Source organism: Epinephelus moara, chromosome 20 (genome assembly GCF_006386435.1).
Source record: "Epinephelus moara isolate mb chromosome 20, YSFRI_EMoa_1.0, whole genome shotgun sequence".
In the NCBI taxonomy this organism is placed as follows: Eukaryota; Metazoa; Chordata; class Actinopteri; order Perciformes; family Serranidae; genus Epinephelus; species Epinephelus moara.
In genome coordinates this window covers 13,985,038-14,000,456 of record NC_065525.1, presented here as the reverse complement: position 1 = coordinate 14,000,456, position 15,419 = coordinate 13,985,038, and the positions used below count along the sequence as shown (strand labels likewise).

The window sequence follows — 15,419 nt, the reverse complement described above, 5'->3', positions numbered from 1 at the left end:
CTAAGTGCTTTACAGCTCCTCATTCAAAACTCAATATTCCACATTTCTTAGCACCGTGACGCAGCTCTCGCGAGACTCCCCGTGTTGTAGAACAGCTGACTCTGCGGTGGGTGGTGCAAGCGGACTGGTATCTATTTCGAACAGTTACCAACCCGATAGTGAAAATAATCGGCAGAAAGCTGTTGGAGTGTTAGTATTGTTCAGGCACTGATAATCATTTACACCACAACATGGCAGAGACGGACCCTAAGTCGGTGCAGGACCTCACCAATGTGGTAAGTCGTGACCGTGATGGCAAGCTAGCGTTAGCTTCAACAGTGAATGCTAGCAGTTGCATGCTATCGCTAGCTACTTTGCAAGAAAAGCTTAACCTGAGTGTAGCGTATCTGTGGCATTTCGTGTTATTTATTTGTTTCTATAATAAAATAGGTTCGTGAACTCGGTGTGTTTCAGATGTTTGGTGAAGCTAAAAGGTCCTGACTTTTGTTTAGCACGTTATGTAACGGTAATGGTCAGTTGGGCTTTCACATGACATCACCAAATCACAACCGAGTAACCCCCTTAGCATTACATCTGGGTAACGTTACCTCTGTTGAAACGCCCTTTCTTAATAGTAGTTTCCATCATATTGAATAATTAGCTGTTTCACTCAGTAAACTCGCACAGTTCATTGTGAAATATAATATATAATTCTACTTATTCTAATACACGGCAAAGGGAGCTGGGTTATGTTTCTGAGTGTTGTCATGGAGATGAGCACTAGTAGACAACTTCAGTTACCTTCCCAAATCTTTACCAGTCCTCTCTGGTAGCTTTTCTTTTTTCTTCCTTTCCTTTATTCTTATTATTTATTATTTCCAGAGTTTTGTATTCACAGAAAACCCCCTCCAAACATTTTCCTCAAGGATGCCTAGTTATTGAAGTTTTCTATTTATATGTCTCAGCTTTCATTTATCATGTTGCCTCTTGAGATCAGGATGTCTATTAACCTCAAGTCTCTGGCATGTGAAGAATACAAACACAACTCTAGACACAACTGTTATAGAGCCACATTATGTGATGGTCATCAATGCACCAAAATGCACCAATACACAGTAGTATGATTTTCACGGTGCGCTCATTGTTCTGCAGTATGCTCATCAGAGTGCATAAAAGAATCACATCCTGTGGTTACTAAGCTTTTACATTGTTGTCAAGGAAACTAGATACTTTTGTTAACACTGATGTACTGCCTTTTGAAGTTATTAATAGATCACAAGCGTGGTGCATTAGAGTGGGAGTGCAGATGTTTTCTGCGGTGGTGTTAATAGTGAAAAGTCCACTGATGTCACTGCTTAAATCCTTTCGATTGTGTCATCCTCAAAATAAACTGGTAATGTGTTTTTAATGTTAGGCTGCCATCTTTAGTGAACCAATTTAAATCAATTTGTTGATTTGTTTGTGTATTTAATGTTGCACTTACAGTGTTTGTGTTTGTTTCACAGGTCCAGACACTGCTGCAACAGATGCAAGACAAATTTCAGACCATGTCAGACCAGATCATCGGGAGGAATATCCTGTCTAATGATTTATAATGCCAGTAATCAATTTTTCATTGATTAAATGCATTCAGGTTCAATTGTTATTTCCAGCATTCTCATCTCTTTCAAATCCTCTTCACTGTACTTTCATAATCAAAGTGTGGAATGACAGACTGACCTGGACATTTCGCCCATTAAAGACCAACTTTGAGAGTTATTACTAAGTATGTGCCTTAACTGCTTCTCCACTTGATGAGATGAGCACGCGCATTGATGACTTGGAGAAGAACATTGCCGACCTGATGACCCAGGCTGGTGTTGAAGAGATTGAGGCGGCACCGGAAAAGGCTAAAGAGGGTCAAGGCTCATAATGAAGGTAAGCCGTAGACCCAGCTAGCTTTTGGAAGAGTTAATCATGCCTTCCTATAAACCTAGAGCTCTGTAGTTTTGTCTGTCTTCCTGGTGGACTCATGAATCCTAGGTCTAGATATATAAGATTGGATGAATGTCTCTTGCCATTAGTTTTACATATCTCAGTTAATCTTCAAGGTATTTCGTGTTGAATTCACCCTCCTCTTTGACACTACAACACAGATCATTTGTTTTGTCTGTCCGCAGGTTCCTAAGAAACATGGTGTGAAGTCGGTCCTTTATTCAGGAGCAGCAGACTTTTCCATTCTGAAAATGACTTCTATTGATTTGGTGTGTCGTTGTGTGAAATGCTTTTTTATATATTGAATATTGTGATAAACGGTTACAGTTATGTAATGACTTGAAAAGTTGAACGTTATTTGTAAGCTAGAATAGTGTGATATGCCCTTCAGAACTGTAAGTGCTCGTGCGAAAATGCAACTTATGGATTTTTGTGCGCCGACCCGGAGGTTATCTCGCTGCCATCATATTGCATAATTAATTAAATCCCATGCGGTGATGGCTGATGGGGACAGTTTGGCCACAGCCTGTGCTGAGAAGTACAACCCGCAGGCTTACAGGCCAGTAGAACCTCCATCCCTACCAACACGGGAAACGGGCACAGTGAGAAGCCTGTAGTGATTTACGAGTAGCACTGTTACTACCAAGGTGTGGGATGCATTCCAATTTCAACTGATTTTCTTCTATTAAAGCTATTTAATACAATGCTGTCTGTCATGTATTACACACTTAATATTTAGCCAGGTGCTGAGTGAATTTTTAAAAATGCAAATAACTACTAGGTGCTCAGTGTTTTCTGTATTTATTTTTTTAAACCAGAGTTGTATTTTATCATGCAAATTATCTGGAATGTCTAGAATGTGTTGCATGTTTTCTGGTCTATATTGTTCATAATGTATTGGAATGACAGACTTAGAAGTTAACATTCTATAATGGCTGATAAGATGTTTTTTAAATCACATTTATTGTATTCCACTCAAAAGTGTGTCACATCACTGCATGGTAGGAACCTTTATTCAAATTAGTGCAAACACAAAATTTACAAACAAAACAAAATTAAGTGCCAAAAGCAGAAACAAACAGCAGTAAACAAAACACGTCACACAGTTTTATGAAGTACACCATCAGTAGTCCATGAACGTATTATGAATGAAATATTAAAGTTCTGTATGTATTACAAAGTGAATGGTTCCTTAATTGCATCGGCTAACAAGACTGGAGTTTCAGAAGTTTAAAGTTAGAACTCAAAGTCTGCCTCTGTCATGTCGATGGCCCAGGCGAACTTGTCCCTTTGGCTCTTATTGTAGATTTTTTCTACAGGTACCTCCACGTTTTTACACCTGAACCAATGGGAGAAACAACTGTTAAGCATACTCTGCAAAATTAACACAGTTTAACCCACCAGTTCATCTTTTCTCTTAAAGGTTAACTATGCAGGATTGTCTGTTACTGTGTAACATGCTCGCCAGCAAAAGTGTAAAGCCAACCCCAGATTCACTCTTGTTTGGCTTTACGCCTTGCTAGATTTGCATGTTTTCATGTGTCTTGGATGCCTGCTGCTTAGGGTCTGGCACCTGATGTTAACTTTTTAGCTCCGACCTCGCCTGAATGCTGTGGTGGTACACAAACATAAATGTCCCGACCACAGAAAATAAAATTCGAAAACACCAGCAGAGGGCAATGTCTCTGCAGAAAAATACACCACCACATGGAGAGGGATTACTTCTGAATGAGCCTACACTTTTTTTTATTGTGTAGTAAAATTCTGCATAGTATATCTTAACAAATGAACACAGCAGTATCCAGATGGAAAATATGAACAAACTGATAAAATACAATCAACAGAAATGGTTTAAGTTAACCAAATAAAGGTAATTGGCTACACGAGTGAAAGTTATTTTATTGGCCTTACTATGTATGATTGACCTTTTGAGAGGGTTTAGTACAGATTGGGGATAGGGGAGAAATGACTGATGGTGCTTTCACAGTTTGAAGATTAAACTACTGTAATGATTACAATAGTGTAATGATAAGCAACACAGAACATATCAGTTACACTATTTTTGCTTTGAGGCATCAGAGAGAGACTACAGATAGTATATCCACATAAATAGTCAAATTTTCACATTAAACTTTCCATACATTATATTTCACTGGAGACTAATGCTACGCTTGTGCTGCTGCAGATATGTTTAATCCACAATCATCATTTTAGTGAGTCTATAGATACGATTCACATGATTTACAAAGTGAATCTTGTGCATTACTGACAAGTGTCAGTGAGCGTCCTATTTGATCCGGATCTGTTTTCAGACACAGTGAGTCCAGTTATCTGTAAAATCATTGCTGTGACTTGGTTATAATTAAACTATAAATGCTGTACTGCTGTCTATTTTGGGTTCTTGTAGAACAGATGACTCACTTTTTCCAAAAGGACTGGTTTGTTGACACATTCTGATCACATCCACTGAGCTGAACCTGCCTGACCATGTAAGTCAGGTTACTATGGTGATTTACACTGATTACAAGTGAACCAGCTTCATGATACTGGAAAGACCAAGTTAAGACTAAAATTAGCCGGCTGACCCAATAATCTTGCTTAGTGATGCAGGCCCCTAGTGCAAGTAGTTCAGGTGGCTCTATTTGAAAACCCATGTGTGCTCTCATGCAGGCAGGTGCAGGACTTTATGCAGGGAGTATATATGTTCAAATGCTTTTAACAAAGCATTGAGGTTATAAAGAGCAGTGGTTCCAATCTGGTCCAGCCACAGGGTCCAGATTTCTCCTTAGTCATTAGTTCAAGGTCCACACAGTTTATTATATTCAGTGTCATATCTCCGTTTGACCATGTCATTGAGCTAGTTTGCTGTCTCTGTTAAGTAGCTGTCCATAAGTCACTCACTCTACAGCAGGAAATGGGACTTCAAAATAAAAGCTTTCTGCCAGAAATTCCATGTTCTTCAAAATAAAGTGTGTGGTTTTTTTTTTACAAAGTTGACACGTTTGAGAGTTACTTATAGTCCATTCTGAATGGATCTGCCATCCCCTTTAGGACCGTGACCCACCAGTTGGGAACCACTTGTTTAGAGTGTCTATGCGAGTATACACTCACCAAGCCACACTAATGCGTGGGTCCAGGTAGTTGAGCTTTGAGGTACCCAGTGCAATCTGTTTGTTTTCTTCTCTGTCAGTCGCCTGGACCTCCAACTTCAGCAGCTGCTCCTCACAGCGCTTCACTGCTGTCTTCTTACGCTCCACCAGCCTGACAGAAAATATATGAAGGGTGCATGCAATGGAGTCAGACACCTCAGTTAGAAATATGGCAGAAATAAGACTTCTGATTTGGGCTTTTGATGTGAAACTTTTCCACATTTTTGGCAGGCAAAAAGGAGCGTGTTTCCATCAGTGTCCAGCCTAATTCAAATGTTTTGCATAAATAACTGGAAGTAGTCCAACCTGCAGGAAATCAATTCATCTACATGTGGAGACAGACATGGGTAAACAGCAAAATATACCACTGCCTGGGTATAAGTAACCTTTTTGTTATCACAAGTGAAAAACCTCCAGTTGAACCATGTGTTTCTTTCCTATGTGCTGCTCAGTATTACAAAATGTACTCTGACTAATGAACACGCATTCTGATCATGAATTTGAGGAAACACGTAGAGAATAGCAGCGGTCTATTAAGGATGTCTTACTGCACTGTAAAGTACTCTTCAACTTAAAGTGTTTGTAATTGCCTTTTGGCTCTAGGCACAAAGACAAAAAGGATGAACAGCAGGGAAGCTCATCTCTGAGTTCACAGCGGGGCTACCGTCACAACTAACATGATTTCAAGGTCAACATCTTACATTTCTTCAACCTACAGCTCATTATTCACAGTGACGCAGGTATCTCTGTTTGGAGGCACTTAAAACTGCAGGATACCTTTCTGTTAGTACTTGTTGTCAATCATTTCTAATTGTTTTGTATTCACAGCATACTGTTTTTCAGCACTATTGTGACACTTACGTCTGCAGCTTGGGGTCTGAGCTGCCTTTGGTCTTGGCCTCCTTCTTTGCCTGTTTCAGCTCCGTCTTTGCTAGGGCCAGCTTTTCCTTCTGAGCATCAATCTGGGTGGGACACATAAGGACATAGGTGTGCTTTTATATATGGATTACTGTTGGCTTCAAAATATCACTGACTGGGCTGGAAAGGTTGCAGAGATTCACTGTGTCTTAAAATCTGCCCTCGTCCTTCTTTAAACAAACTATTACACTGACACAAGAACATTAAAAAATATCATCAATCCCTGTAAATGTTAATGTGATGAATGACTGTGCCCAATAAAACCAAGTCAAGCTGTTCTTACCTTGGCCTGAAGGTTAGCCATGGACTGATCGAAGGTCTTTGGCGGCGCCCGCTGGTGGTTACACAGAATGGCAACTGCTCTGTTAGCACGGTTGTAGGAGAGCAGTTTCTCAGCTGCATTGTCGGACTCTTTGGAGGGAGAAACAACAGTAATTTGAATTTTTACAGAAAAAAATCCCACTGAGAATACATATCTCACCAGAATTACACACACAAATTCAAAAGATAATACCATGCTGGTGTCCCTCATATTATTATTGCCCATCCATCTTGACCTTGAACATATGCACACACACACAAAATTACAGGTTGCTACCATTTCATTTCATTTATTCAGATCCATATAAGCTTCATCTATTCTTCCTGGGGTCCACGCAACACACACTACAACCACATGCCATCCTGCAGATTGGTTCTCAGTGGCAATCCAGAAATGAGAAGAGATTGTGACACTTCTATCTCTGAATGAGTAACTGTGGCAGAGGCAGCCAATGGGACCCTGATAAGAGTGAGACGCACGGCACTGGGTACAGTGATAATGTACTCCTGCCATGGCTGGAAAGCTGAGTGATGCCAGGGTATCTCGAATCAAGCAAGCTAAAAATAAAAAATGTCAAAAGTGTGGCAGTTTTATCATGAGACTCCATGACACAAGCAGTCAGGTAATAAGACGGTGATAAGGGCCAGACTGATAAAAGGCTATAGTATTAGAGACGCTGATACCTTTCTGGTTGCTTAGGGATATGAGCTGGTGCTTTAGAAAGCTATTAATGTAATGTTAGACTACTTTATAGCTCAGTGAGTGTGTGACTTACTGTTTGTGAGCTCTTTGAGCTGCTGCTGTAAAGTGATGGAAGCGTTATACGTCCTGAAGACCTTCGCAGTCAGACCAGTCATTAGAGAACTCAGGTGCTTGTTCAGCATTGCTGTCTGCAATGACAAACGGGAAGGAGATGGACAAAGACACACAGATGACAAATTCACATCAGCGCAGTATAAAACAAATACACTGTCACCCCAAAACCATTCGACCAACTTAATCCAAACTCCACCACTAGGTGGCACTGTGGCATTGTACCACTGCAGTGTTTAAAGCGTCTGTAATGTACCATAACAAATAAAAACACATAAAACACCATCTCTGCCTTCATTATCATCATCATCCATTAAAGCAGGGAGATTAAAAAAGATCACAGTACTATTTCCCCTCTGACATTTCGGCAGGTATTATAACAAGTTTGAGCTGTCACATCCAGTGGTTAGATAGCCATTAGCTCCTGTCAAATGGCTGCAGCTTCGACAGAACGGCAAAGAGATGAAACGGAGTTAACAGTGTAGGGCACACACTGGTGGTGTGAAAGCAAAAACAAACACGTATGGTTGCTGCACACATACTGATATGAGGTGCAAACGTGGACTTGAGAGGCAGACAGTGCATGCATTTCGAAACACAGATGAAAGCGCACAGATGTAGGGGAAAAACACCCAGATGAGCTCGATGGTGAGCTCACAGCTCTGGCAAAAGAAGAAATAATTCTGATGAGGATTACAATAATAATGTGGTTGGTTTAATCAGAGCAAGGTCAGGACCCGACTGTCTGGGGCCACGCACTTGTGTAGATGTGTGTTTCAGTGCAGGAGCCTATTAGAAACAGGCTGAAGAAAGGTTTTTACGTATACATACATGCACATCCATGTGTGGGAGGGTGCACAGGTACACGCATCAGCAACACACACACACACACACACACACACACACAGTTGCTGTCGTGCCTGCCTTGCTAATGAGCTATCTGACTCTGCCCCTGCAATGCTAATGAAGGTGTCTGCGAGTCTGAGGGGCAAGTGTGATAGCTCTCACACCCCCAACTCCACTGGCATCATGTATTCTGCGTGCACAAGTGTGTGTGTCCATGTGTGTCATCCATGTCATCTCCTAAGGCATTATTACAACTTGCCATAGCTGCGGTTCTAATTTCCTATCTATAACGCAGGATGCTATGTACTGGACTTTCTCATTAACATACTGCAAGACAATTTGTGGTGATGGCGACTAATGCCTGGGAGACATATTGACTGTTGCCATTCTAAACTAGCTATGATGACATGCTTTTCATTTTGACTGGAACCAATTTTAGCATTCTATACATCCGTTCCTGCAAAAATAAATAAATATTGTTTTTAAAAAAGGTGGAAGGGATATAACAGAGTGGGGAGAAATTGAAATGTACCATGATAAAGCAGCTGGCAGGGACTATACTACACAGCCAGCAGTACTTAAATGTTTGTATGTTTTGATGTAGTTGAAGAAACCCCTCTGAGGTAACAGTTAACCTGAAACTGCAGACAGGGTGTTTACTCTAGCTCTAATGATGTAGACTCTGGAGAGGAGGCTTCAAGAGAGACCTGACAAACGCCTGCATTTCAGCTCAGATCAGACACTCAGACCTCAACATGATGTGTGTGTATGGGCCTGTGTGTGTGCTATATCACCATGGCTGAGCATTTTGGAATCTAATATTGAGCAGCACCCTTGCTCGATGGATGCTTACAGGAATTTAAAAGCACTGGCAGCAATAACACAACATTCTGACGTGCATTGTGTTCTTAAATATACATTATTTCAGCAAAATCAACAGAAGTGCATTTCTGTTGTGTGAAGTTGGCCAGAGACAGGACAGAACCCCAGATGTTACACTTAAATGATATGAAGCTCAAACCTGCAGTGTGTAGTGTTTAGTGGCATCTAGCAGCAAGGTTGCAGATTGCAATCAAGTGGTTGAAAAATGAAGCCAATAAGGAGGTGCCATAAACTACAGTTCCTCTAATGGCCACTTGAGGCCGGCTCCAAAACAGAGTTAATCCCAGAGACACCCATGTTAAAATGCCTAATTTAAGAGAAGGAATAAACATGTTTACAGACTGGCAAAAACACAGTTTTGGTCTCTATAGCTATTTTTAACATTTGTAACAACTGTACAGGGTGCTTTATTGTATAACTCACCCCTTTCCATTTTATTTAGGCTTAAAGTTATGCATACTTAACGGTGTGGACGCTTGAGTGACAGGCTGTCTGCAAGGTGTCGCCACAGTCTATGAGTCAGATCCACCCCTCGCTCCTCCACAGCTCCACCCTCTCATCAAAATATGGTTACTTCTGGCTCCAAAAGACCAAGATTGCGAAGGCCAAAATGCCAAACTCGAGGCTTCAAAAAATGGCAGTACACAAACCAATGGGTGATGTTGCAGTGGCTATGTCCATTATTTTTGCACAGTCCATGATTACAACCAACCGAATACCCCTTCCCTCGCCCCTCCCTACTATGGCTTTCAGGTAACATACCAAAAAAAAAAAAAAAGCAAAAGGCCCTCTCTAGAGCCAGTATTTTGTTAGTAGGTTGGGAAAAACTGTATTTACTTAAGTATCGGAATTTTTTTTGTTTACACTTTTTCAGTCACTTCTTTTAATGCCTGAATCAATATGATTCAATTGCAGAGATGTAAAATAGTTGCCACTGTTGTTGTGGTAATCTATGTGTAATGTGAATTCATATCTGTTTTAAGAAAAACAAAGCCAAAGCAAGAAAGCAGAAAGTGGCGGGCAGTCCGAGGACACAGATCTTCAATAGCAGTAGCAACTCGACTTCAGCAAGAGCAAACTCCCTGTCAGAGCATCAAACTTTCTGTTGCTGCTGTTATATAGGTTAGACACAGCCCGCTATGACCCCTTGTGCTGCTACAGCCACGAGTGAAGGTCCATCTCCAGAGCTTCTGTCCACTCTGCTTGGAATAGCCTCTTGGCAGCAGGAAGTGAGGCAGAGGGACTGTGGGGCGCTCTGGCCTGCTAATGCACCTTTCACATTGAGGGCTAAGTCAGACTTAAATCAGCGTTGATTTTTTGTTTGAAAGAGTTAACTCGCGTTGGCCGACATAACAAAGGTTGAACCAGGGTCAATTTAAATCTGAATAGCACACCACTAGGGTTGCTAACAACCATGGCGGGACGTTGGTTGCAAATGGCAACGCACAGTGGTGATGCCATTGTCACAGGTTGCCACAGCCCATAAACAAACTGCAATGGCAGCAGGAATGTTTTCAGCTAGCGTTACAGTTATAATTGGAACAAAATTGAGATGTGGCAAGACATTGAGGTGCAGGAGCTCCTGGCCATCCATGGTGAGGGGGAAATTGAGCGTAAGATGACCGGGATGATGAGAGATGACAGTGTATGCAAATACAACAAGGCTGCTGAATGAGAGAGCCATACACCGTTCACAACAACAGGTCACAAACAAACTGAAGGCACAGAAAAAGCAGTACACCAGAGTTCATGACCACAACAAAACCAGAGTGGTTTTGGGTGAATAATCCGGCAGTACTACAGTGTGTGCAACAGCATTTTTGGACACAGTGTTGTGGCGAGTCTTTGTTGTCCACAGAGAAAATTCACACGTGTACAAGACAACAGATTAAAATTTTAGATGGACTGTGTGTACTGCAGCTGAATTCATTCTCACTAGGGACAAATCAAATTGTTAACAGGAACCTGTCGAACAATATGGTCTGCTTTCAGTTATTTTAAAACAGTTACCACAGCTTGTGTGATATACTGTCAATCTGTATTGTCCTCACTGAAAACTTCTGTAGTATTTTACATTTTTGCCCACTATCATTTCCTCTCCCTGTAATCCTTCGTGTTTCTACATCAAAAAAAAAAAAAAAAAAAAAAAAGATTCAAAGAATACATTCGATCAGCTTTTCCTAAAAACAATGGAAACAGTGGCATACTTTATTATAGTCTAATTTCCACACCACCGCTGTGTTCTAACAGCAACAACAATAAAAAATGACAAGCCCTGTTTGTGAGATGCTTAATCAGAAAAATACCGGACCTCAAATTCAAAAGGATTGCTGTGACACATACATTAATTTAATCACTGTATATTATCAGCCTTTTCCCTGAGCTAGAGAATCATTTTTTACTGAAGTACCTGACTCAAACTTAAAATGTTTATGAAATGGATTTGTTTAATCACTGAAGTATTATGATGTTTGGGTAATTACTGGCAAATGTATTTTTGCATCAGTGTGGGCCAAGGAAAATAACTGAAACTAGTTACAGACTGTAACATCAGTCACAAACTCCAACAACAGTCTGTGATGTTCATTTAAGCCATTTTCTCATTTGTGCATGGCTGTTTAAGTACAGATAAAACATTAAACAGTCAAACAACGACGTTCACTAATGCATGTGTAGTGTTAGCAGCGGTGCCTCACTGCCTCCGTTTTGTTGACAGTGCAGTGACTTGCATGTCTCCATAGATGAGTGGGGTACAGGCTTTTAATTGTGAAAACAGCAGCAGCAACACTGTCTGTATGAACACCACATGCCTGTGATATATCTGGATTGTCATGACCAGGGATTAACCCGTTTTCGTTGGTTTGGAATGAACTGACAAAAAAGGGTTAAAAATGGGTCAGATAACCCCAGTCCGACCCAGGTCATTGGTGTGAAAGAGGTATTTTTATCTCATTGGTGGTCTGATAACCAGAGAGAAAGAGAAACAGAGCAGGGAAAGGACGGGCTGGACAAATCAATGCGCTGCACGCAGCTCTACAATGAAGTCAGATTTTTACTCATTTTAAATAGAATACTGGAAATTCAGTATGTGGCAGTCAATGTTGGTATTGTGGCATCTGCCTCAAATAACCCAATGTATGGGAAATACAAATGTAGCAGTTTAAGTTTACTTTAAAATGTATACATTTTTCCCCATTGTATTGTACAAGTAAAGTACATTTTAGTAATTTAAGTATGTGAAGTTTATTTATTATAGCATCTTTCAATTTAAACAAATTCCCTTTAGGTGTTCTTGAGATATCGTGATCGAGAATGAGATAGATGCAAGGTCACGCTGACCTTGACCTTTGACCTTTGACCACCAAAGTCCAATTAGTTCATTGTTGAGTCCAAGTGAACATTTGTGCCAAACTGAAGAAGTTTCCTCACAGTGTTCTGGAGATATCACATTCACAAAGATGAGACAGATGAGGTCACATAAACTTGACCTTGACCTTTGACCACCAAAATCTTATCAGTTCATTGTTCAGTCCAAGTGAATGTTTGTGCCAACTTTGAAGAATTTCCTCAAGGCGTTCTTGAGATATCGCGTTCACAAGAATGAGACAGAATATTAAACATAAATCTCAGTAAATCCTAATATCAAAATGCAATACTCGATACTAAGTACTAAGTATCGTGATAGTACTGAAGTGGAAGATAAGCATATCGTGTCAGCCCTATTGGTGTGCCCATTCTGGGCTACTGTAGAAACATGGCAATGCAATATTGTGGGCTTCATGGCAGAGGAGCCGCTCTATGTAGATACTAAGGGCTCATTCTAAGGTAAGGTAAGATTCTTGGTTTCAAGTGATTATATACTTGTGAAAATATAATTATCAATGTTACATTTCTACCAAGACCCCCCCCCCCCCTCTCCCTTCGAACCTCCCCTCACCTGGACCAGCTGTCACATTCCTGTTGCTCCGTCTACACCTCCACACACCCCTCCCTCTACTCTCTCAGTGGCCTGGCCTTTGCAGGTGCCAATCAGGCCTGCCCACAGCAGCCATTACCATTCCACCTCCAATACACCCTGACATTTCTTGACACACTAGAGGGCAGAGAGCAGAGGCACCGCACTCCTTCCTTCAATTGCTCCATCTCCTCATCTCACCCTCTCGCTCCCGTCCTGTCTTTTCAGACCTGTCAATCTTTATAGACCAGCACATGACTGGCTCTCAAACCTTCCTCAGGCTTTCTTATCTGCATCTCTTTCTACCTCTGTTTCATTAACCCTCTGTCCTCCAGAGTGACCATTCATCTGTTGCATATGTTCCAACCTTCAACCCTGGCTCTCAAGTGAATCACAAGACATGTTGTTTCCCAGCAATCAGAGCACTTAACCCAAGGTTGCCAGGCTGTGGGCTACCGCAGCAGTAGCCCCATTCACACTACAAGAAACCTGTATATTGTGATTCTGAATAGGTTTCCTCATCAAGGGCAATCTCTTAGCTTTGAGTATGGTCTCAAATAGAGAAATAATGCTGTTGATCTTGTTTTATTAAGACTGAGTACACCCTGAAAAGGTCCACGTCTCCCTGTGGTGGACTAACCATGTGTACAACTGCTGCCTTATGTGTGGCCTTGCTGCCAGCGGCTAGAGGAAGAGGTTGAGAGGACGGCACATTTTTATGTGTGGAAATTCATCTGCCCAGCATGTTCGCTCTCAATTTCCACTCGCGCAGTTTCATTTTTATCTGCCAGAGTCCATCCCCTCTCTCTTTTGAAACTCCTTTTCTGCCTTCAGTCTCCCTGCTTCCAATATTCTTCCCCTTCTCCTCACTTTACCCCTTTCATCTCTCCACACCAATGGCTCATCCTCATTCAATCTCATCTCTTACACCTTACAATTTAGTCCCTGCTTTTCCTTTACTGCAGCCTTATGTCCCCAGAAAACATAAAAAACATATAATTCTATTTTGCTTTCACAATCTTTTTCTGCCTTTTCTTCAAATATTACACACCTCAGGGGAATTTCTCACACTTATTGCACAACCCCGCACAAATACAGGTACTCTTTTACACAAAGTTATCAATTATTAATCCATTTAAGCCCACCGGCAACAATAGTTGCCAAAGTGTATGCTTGTCATTTTCCACTTACAAATACATTTCTAAATACTATACATGTTTTGTATATCAATGATATGTGAGTAGACACCTTAGAAAATCATATTAAGAAAAAAAATTAAGTTTCCACATACTTCCTGTCACATGGTGTTGTTGAGTTCCTGACCCAGTTTACTGAGGGCATGGCGACCACAAACCCCCACAAGTAAAGGTGATTTTTATATTATAATAATATTTTTTTTGTTGACACACACATATATATATATATATATATATATATATATACTTAATCATGAAAGTCTCTAGAATCATCCAAACAACAGAAATATTGCATTGGATGTATAGTTTTTTCTGTATGTAATCATTTGTCCAAGCGGCAACTATTGTTGCCGGTGGGCACATACCTTGTCAGTAGATAATAATGTTAGCTAACATTACCAACATTACAAAGGGCTAATATTTGGTAACAATACAGCTTTTGATAGTGTTAGCTTTAACATTTGGTAACCAACATTACTAGTGTTTGGTAGCTAGCGCTAGCTAACTACCTAGCTAACTAACTAGCTAGCTATTAGCGCTGCCAATGTTAGCGCTGACTGTGTTGCACTGTGTGGTAGATTAGAAGGACTGAATGATGTCAAATACAGGGAGAACATCTTTAACACTATTGTACATGAACAGGGATATAGAATTGGAATTGTTTGGTAAAAAATATCCATTTCAAATTGCGTTAATTTCACAAAATGGTGGCCCCCAGTGGCCATGGGAGCAAACTCTTTCGTGTTTTCCACAGAGATAAACCAGGAGGATTAGAGAGGTATACTTTGGCAGAGGTTTTGGACATCCTTGATGCAGATGATCCCTCTGCAAAAATCACAAGCATTTCAGTTGTGCCAGAGTCTGAGAATAATGCCCGCGAAACAGACTGTGACAGCGATTTTTCTGATGATGATGATGTGACCTGTGATCCCAAACGCCTACCATCTAGGCTGCTCAAAGGAGACTGCTTTGTGTCTGATGGTGACATGCAACTACCCATCATTGATGATGGACAAGAACCTGAGTAGCTATGTTTCCATCCAAAAGTGATTCGAATCATTGGGAAATGCGCATTAAAAGAAATACGAATCCTGTGTGTTTCCATTAAATGTACGGACTTTGGTGAAAACTACGAACTCGCACGAGTTTTCCGCAGAACCGAAAACAAAACAAGTCTTGCATTCTTCTTCTTCTACGTTTTCTGGTGGTTGGCAACCAGCTTGTAAATGCATTACCGCCTTATTAAGGCTAGAAATGTTCTTATTTTGTCCTCCGTCCACACAAGTCTTGTGTTGTTGTTTTCCGCAATGTTTTTGCCTTGTGAGTGAACCGGAAACACTGGAAGCAGTTTGGGTGAAAGTGCGCTACGTCAGACTTAATTCGAA

At 40.9% G+C, this 15,419-nt stretch overlaps 2 protein-coding genes across 9 annotated transcripts in view; one reads left to right on the top strand and one right to left on the bottom strand.

Annotated features, from left to right (window-relative positions):
• The first annotated feature begins 93 nt into the window (after nucleotides 1–93).
• hsbp1b (heat shock factor binding protein 1b) lies at nucleotides 94–2,657 on the top strand. The gene is made up of 4 exons (XM_050074235.1): nucleotides 94–275; nucleotides 1,485–1,551; nucleotides 1,770–1,896; nucleotides 2,139–2,657. Exons 1-3 carry the CDS (start codon nucleotides 231–233, stop codon nucleotides 1,889–1,891), a joined length of 234 nt encoding a protein of 77 aa, XP_049930192.1. The 5' UTR covers nucleotides 94–230; the 3' UTR covers nucleotides 1,892–1,896; nucleotides 2,139–2,657.
• A 148-nt stretch (nucleotides 2,658–2,805) lies between these two features.
• The window catches only part of zgc:173742 (DNA topoisomerase I, mitochondrial), a 50,624-nt gene continuing 38,010 nt past the window's right edge, over nucleotides 2,806–15,419 (bottom strand). For all 8 annotated transcript variants that reach the window (XM_050074229.1, XM_050074230.1, XM_050074226.1 and 5 more), the window contains 5 exons: nucleotides 7,118–7,232; nucleotides 6,304–6,431; nucleotides 5,964–6,064; nucleotides 5,065–5,214; nucleotides 2,806–3,292 (listed from right to left, as the gene is read on the bottom strand). In XM_050074229.1, coding sequence (XP_049930186.1) covers nucleotides 3,190–3,292; nucleotides 5,065–5,214; nucleotides 5,964–6,064; nucleotides 6,304–6,431; nucleotides 7,118–7,232 — 597 coding nt within the window. In that variant the 3' untranslated portion in view covers nucleotides 2,806–3,189. The remainder of the gene's footprint in view (nucleotides 3,293–5,064; nucleotides 5,215–5,963; nucleotides 6,065–6,303; nucleotides 6,432–7,117; nucleotides 7,233–15,419) is intronic.